This window comes from Salvelinus fontinalis, unplaced genomic scaffold (genome assembly GCF_029448725.1).
Source record: "Salvelinus fontinalis isolate EN_2023a unplaced genomic scaffold, ASM2944872v1 scaffold_0171, whole genome shotgun sequence".
NCBI classification, from domain to species: Eukaryota; Metazoa; Chordata; class Actinopteri; order Salmoniformes; family Salmonidae; genus Salvelinus; species Salvelinus fontinalis.
Genome location: NW_026600380.1, coordinates 239,558 through 264,004, shown reverse-complemented (window position 1 = coordinate 264,004; position 24,447 = coordinate 239,558). Strand labels below are relative to the sequence as shown.

Below are 24,447 nucleotides of genomic sequence, written 5' to 3'. Positions count from 1 at the left end.
GCATCTCCCAGTATGCAACTGGTTGTCGCTCCCATCGGTTGGGGAGAGTCAGCAGCACACGAGGACTTGCTGGGAGTGCTGAGTCGAATCTTGCTTTCGCGTATCCCTTTACCGAGAGAAACCGGCTATTTTATTGCAAGTAAATCGAACACATATTAGACATTAGACAGGGGAAGTTTGATTAATTTTATCGGGTGACCTCAACAACTTGTTAATAATAGGGGCGAACACTAGCCATTTCAGCAACTGCGTAACGCAAGTATTTATCCACAGTAGTGAACATCTAGCAAAGACCCACGATGGACCCGAGAGACGCTGCCCCTGATTCCTGGGAACAAGAGGATGATGTTGAGGCCCCGGTTGACGGGAAACTCGATTCCGAATTCGCCGCCCTCAACGTGAATGCCAAACCGTTTGTCCCCAACATAAATGCCGTCGAATTTGTCCCGTCCTTCTTTCAGAAAGGCCCCTCGGAAGATCCTGATTCCGGTGGTAAGTTCGTGGTCACTCACGTTTGCGTTTGGCTAGATGGTTAGCTAGCTTGTTAGCAAGTTAACTTAGTTTGCTAGCTAACAAACTCCACAACACACATGCGTCTACACTTCAGAGACCGCATAAAGTAGCTAGTTAACGTTAAAGGCAAGCATTAGTTACCAAATTAACGGTATTTAGCTAGGCTAGTTAGTTAGCATCCGAACGTTAGTTTGTTAGTTAGCTAAGTTACTGTAACGTTAGCTGTATTCGGTTGTTAATGGCTTGTTTGTAGCTAATATTTTCGGTAGGTTTTAGCTAACTATAGTAACGTTATGTTTCTAACCACTATTTACTAGCTAGTTGCCGGTTAGCTAACTTAGCTTGCTTTTAGCCAACTGTCGCCGACAGTGTCTATAGTTACATACGTTAGCTAATATTAACCATATGTGAGGTTTTGGACATTCGAGGTTTTAGTTAACTAGGTAAAGTAGCAAACCTTATTTTACCAAATGTTAGTTACTGGAATAACCAAGTTTAACGTTAGTTAGCCTATCCTATGTCAGTCGTGTGACAATTGTGTACCTAACGTTGGTAAGACAAACGGTCCCACATTTTTTTTACTGTCTACGTGGGCTGTGTAGTCAGAAATGGCTAGCTAAGACAATTGTACTTTTTTTGTTGTCTATAATACCCTTCCCACAATGTAAGTTAGGAGTTCAAGATATGTACCCAACTAGCTACTGTAGATAAATAACTAGTAATTATTTGAACGGATACAACCTTGCCCCTTATAAAGGGCAAGACATGATAACTTTAGGAACTGGTAACTAGTGTTGACATTATTGGTGTGACGTGGACGATCTTGCTTTACATATGGTCCATAAGTGGAAGACAAACTTGTGAACAAAGTGTCCCATTTGAGCAGACCAAGAAAACCGAAATAACTAGTCAGAGCCATTCATAGAGGTTTCTCTCTTACTTTTTGATGTAATGAAAATGAGCAGAGGCATGTTTTGGTCAGTTATGGAGGGGAATATGTAAGGTGCTTCGTCTTGAAACATAAATTACCATCCTTTCTAGAAAAGCTCTTAGGTTGTGGTAGTTATGCATTCTCTATTAGGCAATACTAACTTGTAAGTCACGAGGGGATTCAAATCTAGCTATTTTCCCAGTCTGATATTTTTGACCTACGGCCGTTTTCTTATCCTTTAACATCAGCTTACCTGTTAACCTGCCGAACACGCCTGTACAGGCTTTCTGCTGTTGATGGACATCACCAATGTGTGTTTATACTAAAGATATTCAACTGCTCTTGACGAAAATGGCAGCCCAGTAAAAGTATACTAAACATCAAGCTGTTGGTGGGTTGTTGCGTATAGATGGGTTAGCTGACAATGTCTCAAGTGGTTGACGCTTCAATGGGGCAGAAGTCGGATGTTGTGATTCTAGATGGCCAGATGGCTACCAACAATGACAAGAAACTGCCATGTGGGGAATTGTGACTACTGTCATCCAGTTTCATCTTGTTCTTAAGACCATGTCTTGTGTTTAGGTGTTTTAACTGATTCCATGTTAACTGAAATTTTCTAGCTAACCAAGAACTGTAACAATGTATTTGAGATCACAGGTGCTGATTTTGCAAAAAATGTTTCAATGAAAGTTGAAGAAATATAGTTTACATGTTGTCAACAATCTAAGCCAACCCGTATGTTTTGCCCCATAGTTGCGCAGGCTTTGGTTGTTGCTAAACAACCAACCTGTCTATAGTACATATTGCGAACCAGTTAACTGGGGGAACTGGTGTTGCAGTTTGTTGGCCTCATAAGAAGTGTATTAGTTGTGACCATTGTGGTAGACTGGAAGTGCGCTGGTCGGTAGATTTCACACCAATCCCACCTTAAATTTTATTTGATGAAAGTGTCTGATGGAAGAAGTGTTAATGTGAATACGCTCTACCTCTTTTTTTATAGCGGACGTTGAACCAGTTGTTGCCACCATGGAGGTCGCAGAAACTGCAGGTATGTATTAGAGGTCGACCGATTATGATTTTTCAATACCGATACAGATTATTGGAGGACAAAAAAGCCGATACCGATTAATCGGCCGGTTTATATATTTAAAAAAATATATATAATAACATTGTATATATATATATCATACACACACACAAACACATTTTTGTAATAATGACAACTGCAACAATACTGAATGAACAATGAACACTTTTATTTTTGTAATTGGATAAGAGCGTCTGCTAAATGACTTAAATGTAATGTAAATGTACTTAATATAATACGTAAATACACACACACACACACACACAGCTCTGAAGTGACAATGATACTGAATAGTCTGCTTAGGAGACAAATACTCTCAACTGTTTGAATAAAAATAGAGATTAAGTTACCTGTGATGAATGTTGAAAACAAAAACTGTCATTTCTATATGCAGGAAATCCTATTTTAATAATGGGCATGGTAAGAATTGACGACCAAAGTGCGAGTCATAATTCCCATGACACCTTCTAGCAAAATCTGAAACGCGGTTCCTTCATTTATTCCATAGGATATTTTTAGATTCACTTAAAATAAGGTCTGTTTCGTGTAGGCTTACACCACCTTGCCAATTTTATAACTGTGTAGATATCCATAGGACAAGGTAACTCTGATCAATATTGGCTAAATATAAGCGAAGATCATTTTTTTTGTAGAGTGGATTTATGAAAATATGTTGATAAACGTTACCTTATCCTAGTGAGATTTACACGGGTATCAAAACGTAGAGGCGGTTTAAGCCTGCACAAAACACAGACCTTATTTGAAGTAGATCAAGACATTCTCTATGGAAGACATGAACGGTAAAATAACGAAGGAACCCCTGTCAAGTTCAGCCGCATGTTATTACAGGAATTACAACGCGTCGACTATTTCTCTCTAAACCATATACTTTTGACTAATCCGGAAACTATCACCTCAAACAAAACGTTTATTCCATTCCGTATTTTATCTAACGGGTGGCATCCATGAGTCTAAATATTCCTGTTACATTGCACAACCTTCAATGTTGTCATAATTACGTAAAATTCTGGCAAATTAGTTCGCAAAGAGCCAGCGGCCAAAGCTGTTGCATATACCCAGACTCTGCGTGCAATGAACGCAAGAGAAATGACACAATTTCACCTGGTTAATATTGCCTGCTAACCTGGGTTTCTTTTAGCTAAATATGCAGGTTTAAAAATACACTGCTCACAAAAATAAAGGGAACGCTTAAACAACACAATGTAACTCCAAGTCAATCACACTTCTGTGCAATCAAACTGTCCACTTAGGAAGTAACACTGATTGACAATACATTTCACATGCTGTTGTGCAAATGGAATAGACAAAGGGTGGAAATTATAGGCAATTAGCAAGACACACCCCAATGAAGTAGTGGTTCTGCAGGTGGTGAACACAGACCACTTCTCAGTTCCTATGCTTCCTGGCTGATGTTTTGGTCACTTTTGAATGCTGGCGGTGCTCTCACTCTAGTGGTAGCATGAGATGGAGTCTACAACCCACACAAGTGGCTCAGGTAGTGCAGCTCATCCAGGATGGCACATGAATGCGAGCTGTGGCAAGAAAGTTTGCTGTGTCTGTCAGCGTAGTGTCCAGAGCATGGAGGCGCTACCAGGAGACAGGCCAGTACATCAGGAGATGTGGAGGAGGCCGTAGGAGGGCAACAACCCAGCAGCAGGACCGCTACTTCCGGCTTTGTGCAAGGAGGAGCACTGCCAGAGCCCTGCAAAATGACTTCCAGCAGGCCACAAATGTGCATGTGTCAGCATATGGTCTCACAAGGGGTCTGAGGATCTCATCTCGGTACCTAATGGCAGTCAGGCTACCTCTGGCGAGCACATGGAGGGCTGTGCGGCCCCACAAAGAAATGCCACCCCACACCATGACTGACCCACCGCCAAACCGGTCATGCTGGAGGATGTTGCAGGCAGCAGAACGTTCTCCACGGCGTCTCCAGACTCTGTCACGTCTGTCACATGTGCTCAGTGTGAACCTGCTTTCATCTGTGAAGAGCACATGGCGCCAGTGGAGAATTTGCCAATCTTGGTGTTCTCTGGCAAATGCCAAACGTCCTGCACGGTGTTGGGCTGTAAGCACAACCCCCACCTGTGGACGTCGGGCCCTCATACCACCCTCATGGAGTCTGTTTCTGGCCGTTTGAGCAGACACATGCACATTTGTGGCCTGCTGGAGGTCATTTTGCGGGGCTCTGGCAGTGCTCCTCCTTGCACAAAGGCGGAGATAGCGGTCCTGTTGCTGGGTTGTTGCCCTGCTACGGCCTCCCCCATGTCTGCTGATGTACCGGCCTGTCTCCTGGTAGCGCCTCCATGCTCTTGACACTGCGCTGACAGACACAGCAAACCTTCTTGCCACAGCTCGCATTGATGTGCCATCCTGGATGAGCTGCACTACACTACCTGAGCCACTTGTGAGGGTTGTCTCATGCTAACACTAGAGTGAAAGCACACCCAGCATTCAAAAGTGACCAAAACATCAGCCAGGAAGCATAGGAACTGAGAAGTGGTCTGTGTTCACCACCTGCAGAACCACTACTTCATTGGGGTGTGTCTTGCTATTTGCCTATAATTTCCACCCTTTGTCTATTCCATTTGCACAACAGCATGTGAAATGTATTGTCAATCAGTGTTGCTTCCTAAGTGGACAGTTTGATTTCACAGAAGTGTGATTGACTTGGAGTTACATTGTGTTGTTTAAGTGTTCCCTTTATTTTTTTGAGCAGTGTATATACTTGTGTATTGATTTTAAGAAAGGCATTGATGTTTATGGTTAAGTACATATTGGAGCAATGACAGTCATTGATCGATTGTTTTTTATAAGATAAGTTTAATGCTAGCTAGCAATTTACCTTAGCTTACTGCATTCGCGGCACAGGCAGGCTCCTCGTGGAGTGCAATGTTATCAGTGTTAGAGCATTGGACTAGTTAACTGTAAGGTTGCAAGATTGGATCCCCCGCGCTGACATGGTAAAAAATCCGTCGTGGCCGTCATTGAAAATAAGAATGTGTTCTTAACTGACTTGCCTAGTTAAATAAAGATGAAATAAATCTGTAAAAAAGACAATGGCGCCCAAAAATACCGATTTCCGATTGTTATGAAAACTTGAAATCGGCCATTCCGATTAATCGGTCGACCTCTAGTATGTATACGTGTGTGTTTTACACCTGTGGTCATTTTGCTCTGTTCAGCATTATCCATGAATAGCTTAGCTAGCCTCACAATCTATGGCCCAGCCTCTGGCCTCTAACAAAGTCCTCCGTAAATCCAGTCAATCCACTGTTCAACGTCCACCAAAGCAACTGTCACTGGTATGAATCACTAATTGATGCTTGTGGGTCTCAGTCTTCTCAATTAGCAGTCACAAAGTTCTAACATGTATCTAGTACAGCTTCTAGAATACATTTTTTGTGCACATTCATTGTTGCCATGGAAGCGTTCTGTATGTCAGCTATTTTTGACCGCTGTGTGTCCCTTCTAGTCTATGTGTAGATGACTGCCAATTGACTAGCTAATGTCTTGTTACATTATATTTAGACAAGAACCCAACCTCTCTATTATAAGTACAAATTAAGGTGTGTTGTAATGCCAGTGAATTCTGTGAGGGTGCTGTACTGTGTCATAATAAACAGATTGATGCTGGCTCGTTTTGGTGCAGACAAAGACCAAACTTGATGTCTGGTGTGGCAACTTGGTGCCTTATTCCATTTAGTGGCTGCAGTTCCTAATTTTCTGCGAAACTGAAGTTTTGGACTAAAGAGAGATTTCTGCGCATGTGCAGGATACTCTGGGTGCTTTCCCCTCCGAGTCCTTTGAGCTACTGCTCAGTGCTTGCTCACTCCGTGACTCCGCTGCCACTTGTTCGAAGAAACACTGTTCTTTGTCTGTTGTAACAGTAATCAAAGCGAACATAAGCACGACGCAACGGGCAATTTCTTTTTCATGGGGGGGTTGTTATTTAGGCAAGCTGTATGTATACAGCCTATCAACAAAGCAAGACTCAGACAGGCAGTCAATAATACGGGTGTAACGGTACAAACATTCGTACTGAGCCGTTTGGTACAGGGACCTTGGTTCATTCCGCACTGTGAACCTGAATGAATACATAAATACTCAAATCAAAATGCTAGGCCTGCGCTGCGTTGTATGCCTCAAGTAAGTCAAAGTTGGGAAGGAAAAAATTGGGCTATCCCGTTAGCGTCCCACATATCCTAGAGAAGTTAACGTCCAACTTGGCCAAAATCCAGAAAAAAAGTAGCGCGCCAAATTCAAATGTATTACTATAAAAATAAATTTTTCATGAAAGACACCAAATTAAAGCTACACATGTTGTGAATCCTGCCAACATGTCTGTTTTCAAAAAGGATTTACGGGGAAAGCACACCAAACGATTGTTAGCTCAGTACATAGCCACAGAAAAACACAGCCATTTTCCCTGCAGAAGATTGTAGTCACACATAGCAGAAATAGAGATAATATTACTCACTAACCTTTGATAATCTTCATCGGATGACACTCGTAGGACATCATGTTATACAATACATTTATGTTTTTGTTTGATAATGTGTGTATATATATCCACAAATCTGGGGTTTACATTGGCGCCATGTTCAGAAATGCCTCCAAAATATCCGGAGTAATTGCAGAGAGCCATGTCAAATAACAGAAATACTCATAAACTGTGATGAAAGATACATGTTTTACACAGAATTAAAGATACACTTGTTCTTAATGCAACTGCTGTGTCAGATTTAAAATGTAAAAAAAACTTTACGTAAAAAGCACACCATGCAATAATCTGAGACGGCGCTCAGATTTAACAACATTTCTCCGCCATGTTGGAGTCAACAGAAATACGAAATTACATCATAAATATTCCCGTACCTTTGATTATCTTCATCAGAATGCAGTGCCAGGAATCCTAGTTCCACAATAAATCGTTGTTTTGTTCGATAATGTCCATTACTTATGTCCAATTAGCTACTTTTGCTAGCATGTGTAGTACACGTGTCCAAACGCTCGCGCAGATGCAGGCAAACGTCGGACGTAAACCTCAAAGTTATATTACAAGTCGAATAAACTGGTCAAACTTAGTAGAGAATCAATCTTCACTATGTTATCATTTATATCCAATAACGTTCCAACCGGAGCATTTCTTCATGTCTGTATAAGTAATGAAACGCATGGCGATATCATGAGGAATGCGCGTGACCAACAACTGGCAATCTGCCAGACCACTGACTCAAACACCTCCCATCTGGTCCCACAGCATAAGCTTCATTCCACGTTCTACAGACTGTTGACATCTAGTGGAAGGCGTATGAAGTGCAAACAGATCCATATATTACAGGGAATTGAATAGGCGATGACTTTAACAATGACCAGTCTCAGAATTCTCAGTTCCTGTTTGGATTTTTCTCATGTTTTTGCCTGCCATATGAGTTCTGTTATACTCAGACATCATTCAAACAGTTTTAGAAACTTCAGAGTGTTTTCTATCCAATACTAATAATAATATGCATATATTAGCATCTGGGACAGAGTAGGAGGCAGTTCACTAAGGGCACGCAATTCATCCAAAAGTGAAAATGCTGCCCCATATATCAAAGAAGTTAACAACTGGAGCTTATGCGCACATTGTAATCAAAACTCAAATCTTATTTGGCGCATTTCAATCTGTTCTTTTGTGAGGCGCAGCCGGGAACTAGTTCTGTAGAGTGGGGGTGGTGTGTTTGAAAAACCAGGACGATTCTCCGTTGTTTAAATCTCCAGTTTGGAAACCTTTTCGCTTCCCAGAAGATTACACCGGCAATGAACAGAGTATGTCACCACTGATCAACAAAAATGCATTTTCAACTGCCAACGCCTCGAACATGACACATTTAAGCCGACTTCACCTCAGTGGCGCAAGATGGAAATGCAATACAATAACTGTCTCCCCTCTGCATTCAAGCAACCCTTTCCAGCTGATTCTGCCACAGAAATTACAAGAGCGATAGCTATGTTTTATAGCTGCAGATATTTGCGCCCATTCTCGTTTGTTGAGAAGAATAGGGGGTTTCATCACCTCGAAAGTGCTCAAGCCACGTTATGAACTTTGCCCTCTCGCACCTGTTTCAGCAAACAGGTGTTAGTCCCCCCTCTATGCAAGCAAGCTAAAGAGGAAATTGTCAATTAATTGACCAATGCACCCTGTGTTGCACTTACTACAGATGGATGGACCACCAGGGCTACAGAGCTACTTCACTGTGACAGCCCATCACTTTACCCTGGAGTAGGTAATGAGAACTATTGTGCTACAGATGCGCCTCACTCGAGTCACACGTGTGCATATTTTTCTTTGTAAGAAAACATTATAGCATAGGCCTACACAATGTCTGAGTCATGTTTACATATTGATTTTACACACATATTGCACTTTTATTTTATTGTTGTTGATGGGTAATCGTATGTTTTCATTTAAGAAAATACAGTGTTGGTATTCCTGATTGTGCTCTCATCAGGTATTATGACTCATGATCATAAATGGAATTGGTAACTGTTGGCATTTCATTTTCCGCTTTACCGAACCATGACACAAAAACTGCCATACCCACCTAAATGGGTTTGGTGAACCGTTAGAACCCTTGTCAACAGCGTTGGCTACTGGGAGGCAGAGTTCTTTATCAGTAAATATGTCGGCATAAATCAAAAGATTTCATCACAAAACTAATTGTTTTTTGCCAATGCAAAATGCAGACTTACATCTTGCTTGTGCTACAGCAATATCTGTTAGAACAGACAGAGCCTTCATATATATTTTTTGAATGTTCGTTTCAATCAGCTTTCCAGAACTGAGGCAGCTAGACGGGCTACATGTCAATCAAATTGGTTGAGGGTTCAGTAAAGTGTGAGTAAAGCATAGTTTGTTTCACTTTTGTATATTATCCACTTCACTTGCTTTGGCAATGTAAACATGTTTCCCATGCCAATAAAGCCCATTGAATTGAGTAAAGAGAGACTTGTGTGTGTGAAATAACATGCGCAGAACATGATTCGTCTCATTCGTTTTGAGAAGTTAGCGGCGGGGCTGGAAACTCTGTATTTGTAGCCTCTGCCTATTCCATTTTCCACTTTACCCCAAAGTGTGCACTCAACCTCATGGTGAAGTATAATTAAAGTTTTACAGATGAAACGTCTGCATATACCAACCATTGGATCTCAATCAGTTTCATGGGGATTTTCATTTAGATCTTGAGTTCTACAGTTTGGAAGTAGCCTGCAGTTGTCTAAAATGATGAGCAGTAACCAGGTTTTCATCCATTTTTTTATGGGAGTAAAGTACGTTGGATAAAACATTGTGACAGGCCATGATGGGAGTGAAATGTGGGGAACTTTCAAAATGTCGACAAAACTAACTACGCTAGACAATATGGGATCTTTTTGTTGGTTTAACTGAATTATATTAAAGGTCTTGATATAATAACCATCATAAACTTGGAATCAGTCGATGGCATGTTTGGTCCTCCCACTACGACTCGTTGTGAAAGCATGCGGTTTAGGCCTATTAGGCTACAGATGAAATAAGTTGATGAACTTCACAGGGTGGTGAAAGTTCAAGGTGATGAGCTTGACGCTCCTTTCCTATAAATATTGAGGTTGAGGGTCTTATTCTGGTGACATGATGATCGATGCTTGGATGCCGTTTTGACACATTTAAAATGATCTCGCTTTTTTGTCTAAAATAATCATAATATCAGGTAGGTTATATGTGCTCTTTAGTCAAAATTATGCAGATAGCGCTGTTGGCTAGAGCGCGTGTGCCAATTCCAGAGTTGGCACACACTATATAACGCACATTTTTTGTGAGAAACCCATCAGTTGAAAATGTGCAGGAAACCCATTTAACTTGACACGCAAGGGGTATTTTTATGTGCACTGTCATCACGCACAGCCTTATATCTGCAACGGGTACCTTTGATGGAAACACATCTCTGGTGGGGAAATGCGCATGTTGGTTTTTATACAGATTTGAGAATGTTAGCGTGAACCTGTGGTCAATTGGATGGTAACCGAGCCAGTGAGTGAAGTTTAGAGCAGATGGTGTTAAGAAGCTGTAGCATAGCCTACCTGTGTGTTTAGTTTAAATCAAAGCACTTATTTTGAGTTTTGGACAAGAGTAACTAGGAACATTATACTAGTTATTATATTATGTAGAAGACTATCATTATGTGATCTAGCAGACATTGATTCAGCTTTGATCTAACTTTATTGAATGAGCACCATTCGTCTGAGTAGAGCAGAGACTGTGGGTAAAGTAGAGAATCCGACATGTGCAGAAGCTTTGGAACCTTTCGCTGTTGGGAAGAGGGGTCCAGAATGATCCCCGGCCACTCCATTCAATTAGTCTGACTTTTCCTGTGACTGGCAAAATGACTTCAGCCTTCCTTACTGTTGAGGTCTTACATAATTTACATTAGGCTAAAAGTTATGAATGTGCAGGATGGAAGAAAGGCTTGAAGTCCAGCCAAACGGGTCCGGGCCCAGGCTGCCTTGGAGCACTCACTGACCTCTAACCCATATTCTGCTGCAAGTGTTTCCTGGTCCTGGGGAACCAAAGGGGTAGACATGCTAGTTTTTCCCCCTAGCATTGCACACCTGATTTTGCTAATCAACTAATTTAACCTTTGATTAAGTGGAATCAGGTGTGTAGTACTAAGTTAACTAAATGTGCACCGCTTTGGGTCCTCAGGACCAGGATTAAACACTACGGATTTCACTGTCTCATAGTTGGAATGATGAGCCATGCTCTCCAAGTGTCCGCATGGTCTGTCTTCACTACTACGGTCTTTAAAGCCTATAGGGTGCTGAATGGTTACACTATTTCAGGTGTTAAATGGCCTTTTCTAGAAATCAGAAGGGAAATTGTATCAATGTTATTGGAATGAACTCTGACCTTAAGCTCTAATGTTCTGTAGATTTGGCATTCTGTAGCTTTAGCTGTAAAATCTTATGCCAGAAGTTTAGCTGTAGTAACCATTAACAAGCTTCGTAGAACAATACCCTCATGGCTAATTAATATGCTCTAACTGTACTGTATCAGTACTCTGCATCATTGCCAGCCTGTAGTGTAGCCCTAGTTAGGTTTTCCCCTTTGAATATTAAATATTATGGCAAACTAATTACATGTGTTTTATCTATCTAAACTAAAACATTTGTAGAGAAACTTAATTTACCAAATTCTTAGCTACGGTGGTAGGCTTTTTCACATCAAACCTGAGACCAGACGAATCTATTTTCAAACTTAAATCATGATTACTTATTCCACACCACTAATGCTCTGTTCGGTTTGTCACTGGTCAGCCCCGGTGGAGAACGGCGACTCTGAAATGACCACAGAGGAGACATGGGACCTGAAAGGGGTGGAGCCCAATGAGGAAGAACCAGGAGGAGGGCCTGGTGGCGACGGGGGACCAATAGTTGTTGAGGAGATTCTGGAGGAGGAAGTCCTAGAGGAGGAGGAAGACTTGCCAATCATGCCTAAAGTGGTCGCCCTCCCACCAGACGCGCCCAAGAAGGAACATGTGAACGTGGTGTTCATCGGTCATGTTGGTGAGTGGGGGCACATCTGTTTCTTTCTTCCTCTTTTTCATGGCTATTGCAGTGGTTTCACCTACTATCACTTAGGTGTGTGGGTCATCTCGGCGTTGCTCTGTTATTTCATGGGGTTTCATTTGATCCAATAAAACATGTTTATTGGCAGCCCTATAAAACATCCATGGTGTATAGTTGTCACTGTCACACCTGGATTGCTGATTGGGGGATCTGTCAAAGAAACAAATCTAGGGGAAACGATGCTATTGGCTTAATAGGAAACAGTGGAAAACCAGGCAATGTTTTGTATTTATTTTTCATTTAATCGGCCCTGTTACAAGGCTAGACAGCACAGGCCATTTTTATCTGCTCTCACCACTCCCTGTTGTCCCTCATCTCTCCCTAGATGCTGGCAAGTCTACCATCGGAGGTCAAATCATGTGAGTATCTCTCTTTCTGTTGTGGTTATGATTCATTCAGTCCAATGGGGCTTTTAACACCTGTTGCATTTCTCACCACCCCTCCACTCTTTGCTCCTTCCCCCTCTCTCTTCATCACGCCCTCTGGTTATCCCCTTCCTCACTGATAGGTATTTAACAGGCATGGTGGAGAAGAGAACTCTGGAGAAGTACGAAAGAGAAGCCAAGGAGAAGAACAGGGAAACCTGGTGAGTTAAACTCTGCTTTTTACCAGGGTCTACTGCAAAAGGTATATGGTATATGACTAAAGCCTTTCAGTATAACAAGGGTTTAACCCCCTCCCTTCCTCTGTCTGCCAGGTACCTTTCCTGGGCTCTGGACACTAACCAGGAGGAGCGAGACAAGGGGAAGACTGTGGAGGTGGGCAGAGCGTACTTTGAAACTGAGAAAAAGCACTTTACCATCCTGGATGCGCCAGGCCACAAAAGCTTTGTGCCCAATATGATCGGAGGAGCGTCGCAAGCTGACCTGGCTGTGCTGGTGAGTCCATAGTGTCATGCTGTTTTTCAAGGTGTGTATGTGGGTGGGGGGGCTGAAATAACTTGTGGCTGCAAATACCAAAATATCCAGTTGCGAGACAAAGATCTCTTGAAATGGTAAATATAAAGATTATAAAAATAACGATTTGAAATTAAGAAGGGACCATGATAAATATTTGTTTACCTGATCGTAAAATACATTATTTTGAAATCTACACACTAATGTCATGGTTCCTTGAATGATTTTCAATGTGTATTTCTCCTGCCTAGGTGATCTCAGCCAGGAAGGGAGAGTTTGAGACGGGCTTTGAGAAGGGTGGACAGACACGGGAGCACGCCATGTTGGCCAAAACGGCGGGGGTGAAGCATCTGATCATCCTCGTCAACAAAATGGACGACCCCACAGTGAACTGGAGCCTAGAGAGGTGCGCAGTTACCACTTAGAGCACAGAAATCACATCAGGCTACAGGAAACTGGTAGTCATGAGTGCTTGCTCCAGTTTCCATAAACATGATAACACCCATTACAGACAAGATGATATAGGGATGGTCAAAGCCTAGGGTGGAATCCTTTGTTGATGTAGTGTCTTTGTAGAACCTTAACGGAAATCATGCATACATTGACATCATTTCAAAATTTGCTCGAGAGTTTAACATTTATTCTCATGCATCTGAAATCCAGCTCAACCCACTTTTTTTTTTTTTTTTACCTGAAACCTCAGGTACGAAGAATGCAAGGAAAAACTAGTGCCATTTTTGAAGAAGGTTGGCTTCAACCCCAAGAAAGACATTCACTTCATGCCCTGCTCCGGCCTCACAGGAGCCAACCTCAAGGAGCCTGTTGAGTCGTGCACTTGGTATACGTGAGTATCACCAGCTTTTACACTGCTGTTCCTGGGCTGTGTTCACTAGGTACGAAACGGAAGAAAACAATCCAAAATGGAGAGGTACTATCTGTTTTTGTCCAGTAAGAAACGCTTCTTCCTTCTCTGTTAACGAAGCCACGCCAAAGGTACTATAACGTTCCAGTGTGAATGTATTGAATATTCTCCTGCCGCTACTGTCCTGACCTGTTTATCTCCTCTCTGTCTGTCTTCCAGGGGGTTACCATTCATTCCACATCTGGACAGTTTGCCAAACTTAAACAGAGTGAGCGACGGACCAGTCAGATTACCCATCGTAGACAAATACAAGGTGAAGACGACCACATTATGAAACCTTCATATTTTTATTCTATTGCCATAAATATGGCTACCAACTAATTTAAGTGTTTATTTAGGTATGGTTGTCCTTTACATGACAGTATTTTGATGGTTAACAACTGTAGTGAGCCATGTCATTCGTACTGCCCACATCAGCAGCTACACTGTACATGTAACATCCTATTTCCTGGTAATAAAAAGCCTATTAAACCACACTAGTTTTTAAGCCTCTCACACAACTGTAGAAGACCTTCTTCTGACTTGGGTTACTTAATCTGGCCTCTTTCTACTGTTGTTCCCCACCCTATAGGACATGGGTACTGTCATCCTGGGGAAACTGGAGTCAGGGTCCATCAGTAAAGCACAGCAGCTTGTCATGATGCCAAACAGGGTAAGACATTCTCCAGCAGCCTTCCATGGAACATCCAACGCCCATCAGAGCATTAGAGCTATAGCTAATCCTAGCTAATGTGGTGGCAAGTATCTTAAGCCAGAGTTGTTTAGTCATAGGTCTTTTCTTCTCCTATTTTCCATTTCACTCTGTGCCACACGGTATCTCCCTCTGTTGTTGTTTTTTACCATAAAGGTGTTCGCTCCATCTCTTATTATGAAAGTGTGTTAATGGCTGCGTATCCCTTCCATCCCTCCCTGTAGCACACAGTGGAGGTGTTGAGCCTGCTGAGTGATGATGTGGAGACAGACGATGCTTCTCCTGGAGAGAACCTGAAGCTAAGACTGAAGGGCATCGAGGAGGAGGAGATCCTGCCAGGCTTCATCCTCTGTAACGCTGAGAACCTCTGCCACTCTGGACGCACCTTTGACGCCCAGGTATGCCAGTCACCACAGATACTAAGGTGGTTGGAGTTGGACCGTAGTCCTGTCTGAATGTCGCCCTAATGGCAAACATATTGGATTTATTGGTGTTTGATTTTACTCAGTATTGTGTTGTGTGTTCTCACAGATTGTCATCATTGAACACAAGTCCATTATCTGCCCTGGTTACAATGCTGTCCTCCACATCCACACCTGCATCGAAGAAGTGCAAATTACGGTAAAGATACTGTCATAATGCCATAACCTACAGAAGGAACCATCTTCATTTTGAATCTGCAATGTATTCCCTTTGATCTGCACCTGACAAATAGTGTTTTAAAGACATGCCAGTATAGTTATTGTGATGGTTCCGCTCCATATCTAGGCCTTAATCTGTCTGGTAGACAAGAAGTCGGGAGAGAAAAGTAAGACGCGACCGCGCTTTGTGAAACAGGACCAGGTGTGCATTGCCCGTCTGCGCACCGCCGGAACCATCTGCCTTGAAACCTTCAAAGACTTCCCCCAGATGGGACGGTTCACCCTACGGGATGAAGGTACGGGCCTCTGCCATCACTGGGACTGTTAGTAGGCAGCAGGTAGCCTAGCATTGAGCCAGTAAAGGAAAGGTCTCTCGGTCGAATCCCCAAGCTGACTACTTGAAAAATGGCGATTTGCCCTTGAGCAAGGCACTTAACCCTGATTACTTATGTAAGTCGCTCTGGATAAGAGCGTCTGTTGAATGATGAAAGTGTATGTAAAATGTTAGTAGTCCCTAAATGGCCATGCTGGAAGGAACAATGGTTTAAATGTAGTCCAAACTGAAACCAAGGTTAAAGTAGGGCTGGGTGATATACTGTATTTTATGATATACTGGTATTGATGCAGGGATCAACCGGTTTGGGTTTTTACTTTACCTTCTATACCGGTATTTGAATGTTTGGTTTGTTAAATGTGATACGCCATGTGTAATGTCAATTTTTCTAGGTTACTTCGCTACTTGAGTCATCTCTCTCCGCTCTTTCTCTTCGTGCCACTTTCCACACAGACCTATCCACGCCCCCTGTCACTCAATGAGTGCATTTAATGTTCCTCAACCAGGAGACACTTGCGTTGAGTCTGCATGGTCAATGCAGCACATGTAACAATGTTGATGACAACAATGCTGTTTTCACTTTGCTTCTTAATATAAATCCACTATTAGTGTGTTTCTTACTTCAGCAAACGGCTAGTTTGACTTTTCTTAGCAAGTTGTCCTAAATATTGTGAGACGCTAATTGTTAGCCACTAATGCTAATAGCTAGCTAGCTAATAAATGTACTGAGTAAGAGCAAACATAGCTAGCTAATACAGCCTGATAATACCAGTGGTGGTGTAGACTTAAATCAGCATGTTTGTGCAACAGTATCTTCTAAATATGCACTATTGTAAAGTGGCTGTTCCACTGGATATCATAAGGTGAATGCACCAATTTGTAAGTCGCTCTGGATAAGAGCGTCTGCTAAATGACTTAAATGTAAATGTAAATGTAAATAAAAGAGGAATATGCAAAGCAAGAATGTTAGCTACATGAAGTAGTTACGAGAGAACATGCAATGTAGCCAAAGCTTATAGGGTTCCCGAGGAAACACGTATCAACACTTTAGTTCTTTCCCTGTCACAATAACTCCTCCCTGGTATTTTAATTCGTTGTCATCTCAAACACTATATTCAAAGTGCCCACTATTATATTCTAACTATAGAATTAGAATAGTCATTTTTCCATGATTCAAACAGTTTTACTCTAATTCGCAGGTCATTGCAACATTTGGTTAAAAATAAGTCCTTGATTATTTTCCCATATCGTGCAGCCCTACATGGCAGTATGGAAATTCTCAATTGAGCAGTGGTTAAAAATACTTTCACATACTACTTAACTAAAAAATACTTTCAAGTACTACTTAACAAAAAATACTTTCAAGTACTATTTAACTAAAAATACTTTCACGTACTACTTAACTAAAAATACTTTCATGTACTACTTAACTAAAAATACTTTCACGTGCTACTTAACTAAAAATACTTTCACGTGCTACTTAACTAAAAATACTTTCACGTGCTACTTAACTAAAAATACTTTCACGTGCTACTTAACTAAAAATACTTTCACGTGCTACTTAACTAAAAATACTTTCACGTGCTACTTAACTAAAAATACTTTCACGTGCTACTTAACTAAAAATACTTTCACGTGCTACTTAACTAAAAATACTTTCACGTGCTACTTAACTAAAAATACTTTCACGTGCTACTTAACTAAAAATACTTTCACGTGCTACTTAACTAAAAATACTTTCACGTGCTACTTAACTAAAAATACTTTCACGTGCTACTTAACTAAAAATACTTTCACGTGCTACTTAACTAAAAATACTTTCACGTGCTACTTAACTAAAAATACTTTCACGTGCTACTTAACTAAAAATACTTTCACGTGCTACTTAACTAAAAATACTTTCACGTGCTACTTAACTAAAAATACTTTCACGTGCTACTTAACTAAAAATACTTTCACGTGCTACTTAACTAAAAATACTTTCACGCGCTACTTAACTAAAAAACTTTCACGCGCTACTTAACTAAAAAACTTTCACGTGCTACTTAACTAAAAAAACTTTCACGTGCTACTTAACTAAAAATACTTTCACGTGCTACTTAACTAAAAATACTTTCACGTGCTACTTAACTAAAAATACTTTCACGTGCTACTTAACTAAAAATACTTTCACGTGCTACTTAACTAAAAATACTTTCACGTGCTACTTAACTAAAAATACTTTCACGCGCTACTTAACTAAAAAACTTTCACGTGCTACTTAACTAAAAATACTTTCACGTGCTACTTAACTAAAAATACTTTCACGTGCTACTTAACTAAAAATACTTTCACGTGCTACTTAACTAAAAATACTTTCACGTGCTACTTAACTAAAAATACTTTCACGTGCTACTTAACTAAAAATACTTTCACGTGCTACTTAACTAAAAATACTTTCACGTGCTACTTAACTAAAAATACTTTCACGTGCTACTTAACTAAAAATACTTTCACGTGCTACTTAACTAAAAATACTTTCACGTGCTACTTAACTAAAAATACTTTCACGTGCTACTTAACTAAAAATACTTTCACGTGCTACTTAACTAAAAATACTTTCACGTGCTACTTAACTAAAAATACTTTCACGCGCTACTTAACTAAAAAACTTTCACGCGCTACTTAACTAAAAAAACTTTCACGTGCTACTTAACTAAAAATACTTTCACGTGCTACTTAACTAAAAATACTTTCACGTGCTACTTAACTAAAAATACTTTCACGTGCTACTTAACTAAAAATACTTTCACGTGCTACTTAACTAAAAATACTTTCACGTGCTACTTAACTAAAAATACTTTCACGCGCTACTTAACTAAAAAACTTTCACGTGCTACTTAACTAAAAATACTTTCACGTGCTACTTAACTAAAAATACTTTCACGTGCTACTTAACTAAAAATACTTTCACGTGCTACTTAACTAAAAATACTTTCACGTGCTACTTAAGTTTTTTTGTTTTTTTTTGTATCTGTACTTTACTAATTTTTTTGACAATTTTACCTCACTACATTCCTAAAGAAAATAATTTACTTTTTACTCCATACATTTTCCCTGACACGTTAAAGTACTCGTTACATTTTGAATGCTTAGCAGGACAGGACAATGGTCCAATTCACGCACTTGTCAAGAGAACATCCCTGGTCATGTACTGCCTCTGACCTGGAGGACTCACTAAACACAAATGCTTTGTTTGTAAATTATTGGTGATTTGTTGGAGTGTGCCCCTGGCTATCCGTAAGCAAGAAAATGGTGCCGTCTGATTTGCTTAAAATAAGGAATTTTAAATTATTTTTTACTTTTTATACTTACGTACATTTAAGCAATTACATTTACTTTTTATACTTAAGTATATTTAAAACCAAATACTTTTACTCCAGTATTTTACTGGGTGATTTTCACTTTTGAGTAATTTTCTATTAACCTTTCTAGGGTATGTGGGACGGTAGCGTCCCACCTCGTCAACAGCCAGTGAAACTGCAGGGCGCCAAATTCAAAACAGAAATCCCATTTAAATTCCTCAAGCATACAAGTATTTTACACCATTTTAAAGCTACACTTGTTGTAAATCCAGCCAAAGTGTCCGATTTCAAAAAGGTTTTACGACGAAAGCACACCAAACGATTATATTAGGTATGAGCCAAGTCACAGAAAACGACAGCCATTTTTCCAGATAAAGAGAGCAGTAACAAAAAGCAGAAATAGAGAAAATTAATCACTACCTTTTGATAATCCTCATCAGATGACACTCATAGGACTTCATGTTACGCAATACATGTATTTTTTGTACAGGAAAGTTCATATTTATATCCAAAAATCTGAGTTTAGGCAAGACGCTACTGTATCACTTGGCAAAAAGCCTGAGAAAATGCAGAGCGCTAAATTACTATAAAATCTAACTTTCATTAAATCACACATGAAAGATACCAAATTAAACTACACTGGTTGTGAATCCAGCCAACGAGTCAGAATTCAAATAGGCTTTTCGGCGAAAGCATACGATGCTTTTATCTGAGGATAGCACAATAGTAAACAGAGGGAGAAGCATATTTCAAGCCTGTAGGCACGATACAAAACGCAGAAATAAAAATATAATTCATGCCTTTGACGCGCTTCAGTTGTTGGCACTCATATATGTCCCATAAACATAAGAAATTGTCCTTTTGTTCAATTAATTCCGTCGATATATATCCAAAATGTTCATTTATTTGGCGCGTTTGATCCAGTAAAACACAGGTTACAACTTGCTCAAACGTGATGACAAAATATTTCAAAGGTTACCTGTAAACTTTGCCCAAAAATTTCAAACTACTTTTGTAATATAACTTTAGGTATTTTTTTAACGTTAATAATCAATCAAATTGAAGGCGGGATGATCTGTGTTCAATACAGGATTAAAATGAAATGTAGCATGCCTTTTGCACATGCACTTCAATCAAACACGACACCTGGAGTGACTCGACTTCAAGATGGCCGTATTTCTTCATTACACAAAGGAATAACCTCAACCTATTTCTCAAGACTGTTGACATCCAGTGGAAGCCATAGGAACTGCAAGAAATTTGCTTAGAAATCTGGTTTTCCAATAAACTCATTGAAAAGACAGTGACCTAAAAACAGTTTTAGAAACTTCAGTGTTGTCTATCCAAATTTACTAATACTATGCATATCTTATCTACTGGGGATGAGTAGCTGGCAGTTGAATTTGGGTATGCTTTTCATCCAAATGTGAAAATGCTGCCCCCTACCCTAGAGAAGTTAACGTATCTTTACTTTTGCTCAAGTTTGACAATTGGGTAATTTTTCCCACCACTGCAATTGAGTGCAGGAGATGCAGAAATGATAACGGCTAACATTTGTTTTGGTTGAATCGAACAGTATAAAACAATCAGAATGGGGAAAGATTCATTGAAATCACTTAGAATGTATGCGTTGCCACCCTAGGATCACTCATTACTCATAAAGCAAATGTACAAATGTTATTATTCAAAGACTAAAAAGTCATAACATCATTTATTTTATTTTCTTCTCCGTGATAGAATATTTTGGTCATATTGCCCAGCCCTAGATTAAAGTCTGTTAGTGGTTGAGTTGCATTCGTGGTGAAAAAGTACTGTTGGTTGGGGAGTGGGGTAGAGGGGATGGGACCCAAAAGAGGAGAAAGTCTGTAGGAGGGGGTCGGAGAGTGGAGGGGCTCCACTTATGACGTTTTGATTTTCATTTAAAACTAGCCCATTTGGACATGAGTAGACAGGGGCTTTGCTGTTAACCTACATCTCTGTGTCCTCTCCCCAGGTAAGACCATTGCCATTGGTAAGGTGCTGAAGCTCGTTGCTGAGAGGGACTGAAGCGGTTGCATGGGAGTCCCCGGTCACAGTCCGGCACCATGGTGGGGTGGTGGTGAAGAGGTGGGGTCAGGGGTCATTGATGGGAACACAGGCGGCGGTGACGGCAACTCTGCTCGCGGCCCTCTCTTCTCTCCCCCCTTGACCTGTCGATGATCAGCTTAAAAAACTTCTCTGAAAAAGAAACCTGTTTTTAAGCAAATGAAAAACGAGATCAAGTACACACGAGTCAGCTTTCTCATATTGAGAGCTCAGCTATGCCATATTTGGGTTGGGCCCTGCCCCCAAACCATTCCCTCACACCCCTACTCTGGTCAACTCATGACCATAAAACACAATTGTTTTCTCTTCCAGTTTTTTTTATTTTCATTTTTTCTTCCATTGAAAATGTAAAATGGCAGCAGTTATATCTGTAACCAGACGAGGACCAGGATTTGTTTGTAATACATAAAAATATATTATTTACAAAAAAAGATGTTTGAGAATTTAACAAGTTGAAACCAAACTGTTATTATCTTGGTTGTACAAAGGGTTGCAAATATCCACTAACTTCACAAAATTCACAATCAAGGGGGAATAGGCAGGGAATCCGGAATCCTCCAGCCAGGATTTCTGGAAAACCTGGGAATTTTGTGAAAATTAACGGATTTTTGCAACCCTACTTGTACATGTCTCCCATTGCTTTTACCCACTTTTGGTTTCTCTTATATGGCGTTCTGGCGGTGTGCTTGAGCGCCTTCACATGTTATTAAAGCAAACTACTATGACAATAAAATATAAAAATTGGAGAAGTGCTCGTTCTTTATTTGGGCTGTTTCACAGAAGTGTTTAACGTTAGAGGAAAAATATAATTAAGTTGACATGACATTTGTCATTTAATCTTTATCATGCATACCAAAAAAATGTGTCTTTACCCTGTGAGAAAGATGGAATTTAGTAGAGCTGTTTCATGGCACAAGTGTGTTCAGGCAGTCCTTTTCTCTAAGCCTAAAATACTTTTTCAACCCATACAGAATGTGCCCTACAGCTGATATTTGCCTGTGTGTAATGATGACCACTTGTGTACCTTTTATACTCTACTAAATTACATGACCAGCAGGTGGCGCCTCTTCTCTCCCTTTCAAGTTTTACTCTAATGGATATTGTTTTAATCACAGATCAATTTAATAAATCAAACATGACTTGTATTTACGCTAACCTAATTATCCATACACAACTGACATCTGGACCCAATTAGAATGTCTATAATACTCTCCCATACCATAAATTACGCATTCTCCATAAGCATCATGCCTTTTCAAACTTAAATTATATCAATTTGTAGCATTCAAATGTACAATATTCAATTGATATTATTTGTAGAATTTGGCCATCCGGCCCCATCAAAAACAGTCATGGTGGCCATAGCCCTTCCAACTGACATCTTCGAAAGAATAATGTACTGTTCCATTTTCCCATAATACATAGCCTAAAATGCCATGTGGGGAGAATATACTGTATGTCAACTGGAGCAAAGCAGAGATTGTCATGACATGGAGGGACACAGAGCGGGATAGGGAACTACAGGGTGGGGTCACTGTTCTGTGTGGGCGTGGCTTTGGCCATAGTAGTGGTTTTGACAGTAGTCATCAGAGGAGCAGCCAGCCAGCCTCTGACCAACACTGGGCAAAGAGCGAGGCAACACAGGCGAAACGCCTAATGGTAAGTGAGGACATCGTTTTTTTTTAATGGTTTTGAATTAAATTGGAGACTACAGGATTTGATTGAATGTAAAAATGGGATGGAATTTCTTTTTACATGTAGTTTTATTGCAATTTTATTAAGTCAAATAAGATCTGAAATGGTGAGCTCTGCAATGACAGATTGGTTGATAAAATAGTAAACCGTACATCTCTGAATGTATATCTGTGAAGTATCAGTGATTGAAAAAGTCCTATACTTTTAAGTGGTGTCTGTTCTGATTTGTTATCCCTTCCTCAGCACAACCCAAGGATGCAATCCACAGTGGTCAGGGTGTCAGACATGGATCGTAAAACCAGCCGCACCAACCATGAGACCCAGGACTCTGAAGCAACGACCCCACTGAACCATGTCCCTGACGGGGTCACCCTGGGCACTGACGTCCCCTGCTGGTACTACTTCACCAGGCCCATCCTGGCCATCCTTATCGGCGGAGTGCTGTTCGGCTTGGGCACGGCCCTCTCCCTGCTCTACTTCACCCAGGTGGGGAACGTGCCCTACCTGCTGGGTCCTGTGTTCCTTTCTGTGGGGCTCATGTTCCTGGTCACGGGGCTGGTGTGGGTGCCCGTGGTGAAACAGAGACTAGAGCACAAGGCTCTGACCAAGGTCAATGGCAAGGCGCTTCAGGTGCACGAACAGCACTGAAGAGCCATGGACTCTTCAAGCTAAAACTATGTTCTGTTTTGTAGAGTAGATCAACCGTGTTAGTGGGGTTTTCTCCCAACATAATTCTGAAAAGCACACTTCCTAAAAGATGTATAAATGTGTGAGGCAGGTATAACATAGATGGATTTGTATTTATTAAACCTTTATTTATGCAGGTTAGTCTTCATATAGATTCCATTTTGCAAGAGAGACCTCTGTGAAATGCACTGTTTATCTGCTGTATGTAGCTGTCCTCTATCTAGGCCCTAATACAAATATGGGATTGAATGACTTCGTCCTGTAAAAGGGAACATCATGTGAGTGCTCTGTTGGAGGGTTTTAACATGATCAGAACATGGCCATGCTGCTGCGTCCCAGGCTATCCCATCTGTCTGTCTGATTGTGATCTGTAATAGTTGTTGTTTTTCCACCATAAGCTGCTGTTTTCCTTGTAGCTGCTGTTGTAGTGGATTGCTAAATCCTTTAGAAACAGGATTACAGAGTCAGAAAATTATACCGGACATTATTATAGCTGATTGTTGAACTCATGATGGACAGTTGGACACTGATTGGTAGTGGGTGCACCCTCCCTCTGTCCCTCAATACTGCTGCTGGATTAAATAATCTAACCTTTTATGTTTCTGGGTCAAAAAGGCTGTGTCCATCTGGTCAAAAGCAAAAAAATGTTTAAAGGAGGTGGGGCCAGTGGGATTTGAATTCGGTCTAAGTTAGCCAAAATGTTTACATTTTTACCTAAACTTGAGATGTTAGTTTTACATTGCATTGTGCATTTGTTCATTCAATCATTCATGTAGGCTACTCTGATTCCATGTAATATCCAACATTGTGAGAGCAGCAAGTCTTCAGGTACCCTTTATCTTCTTTCTAAATGTGTAATTTTATTTATGAACATAATGCAGCAATTGTGTAATGAATAATAAATTATATTTGATATATTAGTCTTTTATTTTCAATGGACAGTAATAAATTG

General features: G+C 40.5%; 2 protein-coding genes across 3 annotated transcripts; both read left to right on the top strand.

Moving 5' to 3' along the window:
- The first annotated feature begins 19 nt into the window (after positions 1 to 19).
- Positions 20 to 21,862, top strand: LOC129844083 (eukaryotic peptide chain release factor GTP-binding subunit ERF3A-like). 2 transcript variants are annotated; one of them, XM_055912452.1, is made up of 14 exons: positions 21 to 492; positions 2,445 to 2,492; positions 11,889 to 12,137; positions 12,526 to 12,559; positions 12,709 to 12,786; positions 12,898 to 13,078; positions 13,348 to 13,502; positions 13,800 to 13,940; positions 14,178 to 14,271; positions 14,590 to 14,670; positions 14,934 to 15,107; positions 15,241 to 15,330; positions 15,478 to 15,646; positions 21,022 to 21,862. In XM_055912452.1, exons 1-14 carry the CDS (start codon positions 300 to 302, stop codon positions 21,072 to 21,074), a joined length of 1,740 nt encoding a protein of 579 aa, XP_055768427.1. In that variant the 5' UTR covers positions 21 to 299; the 3' UTR covers positions 21,075 to 21,862. The 2 variants fall into 2 exon arrangements, with proteins under 2 accessions (XP_055768429.1, XP_055768427.1); XM_055912454.1 differs by lacking the exon at positions 2,445 to 2,492 and having other exon boundaries at positions 20 to 492.
- Positions 21,863 to 22,598: 736 nt separating this feature from the next.
- Positions 22,599 to 23,456, top strand: LOC129844089 (phosphoinositide-interacting protein-like). Its single transcript, XM_055912463.1, has 2 exons — positions 22,599 to 22,772; positions 23,052 to 23,456. The coding sequence occupies exons 1-2, from the start codon at positions 22,599 to 22,601 to the stop codon at positions 23,454 to 23,456; spliced, it is 579 nt and encodes a 192-aa protein (XP_055768438.1).
- Positions 23,457 to 24,447: the final 991 nt, after the last annotated feature.

What these genes read in the sequence shown, in the direction of transcription:
- LOC129844089 (XM_055912463.1), top strand. Translation starts at nt 22,599, where the DNA reads ATGACATGGAGGGACACAGAGCGGGATAGGGAACTACAGGGTGGGGTC. An exon ending in CACAGGCGAAACGCCTAATG is followed by an intron (nt 22,773 to 23,051) that starts GTAAGTGAGGAC and finishes TCCCTTCCTCAG; the next exon opens with CACAACCCAAGGATGCAATC.
- LOC129844083 (XM_055912452.1), top strand. Translation starts at nt 300, where the DNA reads ATGGACCCGAGAGACGCTGCCCCTGATTCCTGGGAACAAGAGGATGAT. An exon ending in GGAGGTCGCAGAAACTGCAG is followed by an intron (nt 2,493 to 11,888) that starts GTATGTATTAGA and finishes GTCACTGGTCAG; the next exon opens with CCCCGGTGGAGAACGGCGAC. An exon ending in ACCATCGGAGGTCAAATCAT is followed by an intron (nt 12,560 to 12,708) that starts GTGAGTATCTCT and finishes CCTCACTGATAG; the next exon opens with GTATTTAACAGGCATGGTGG.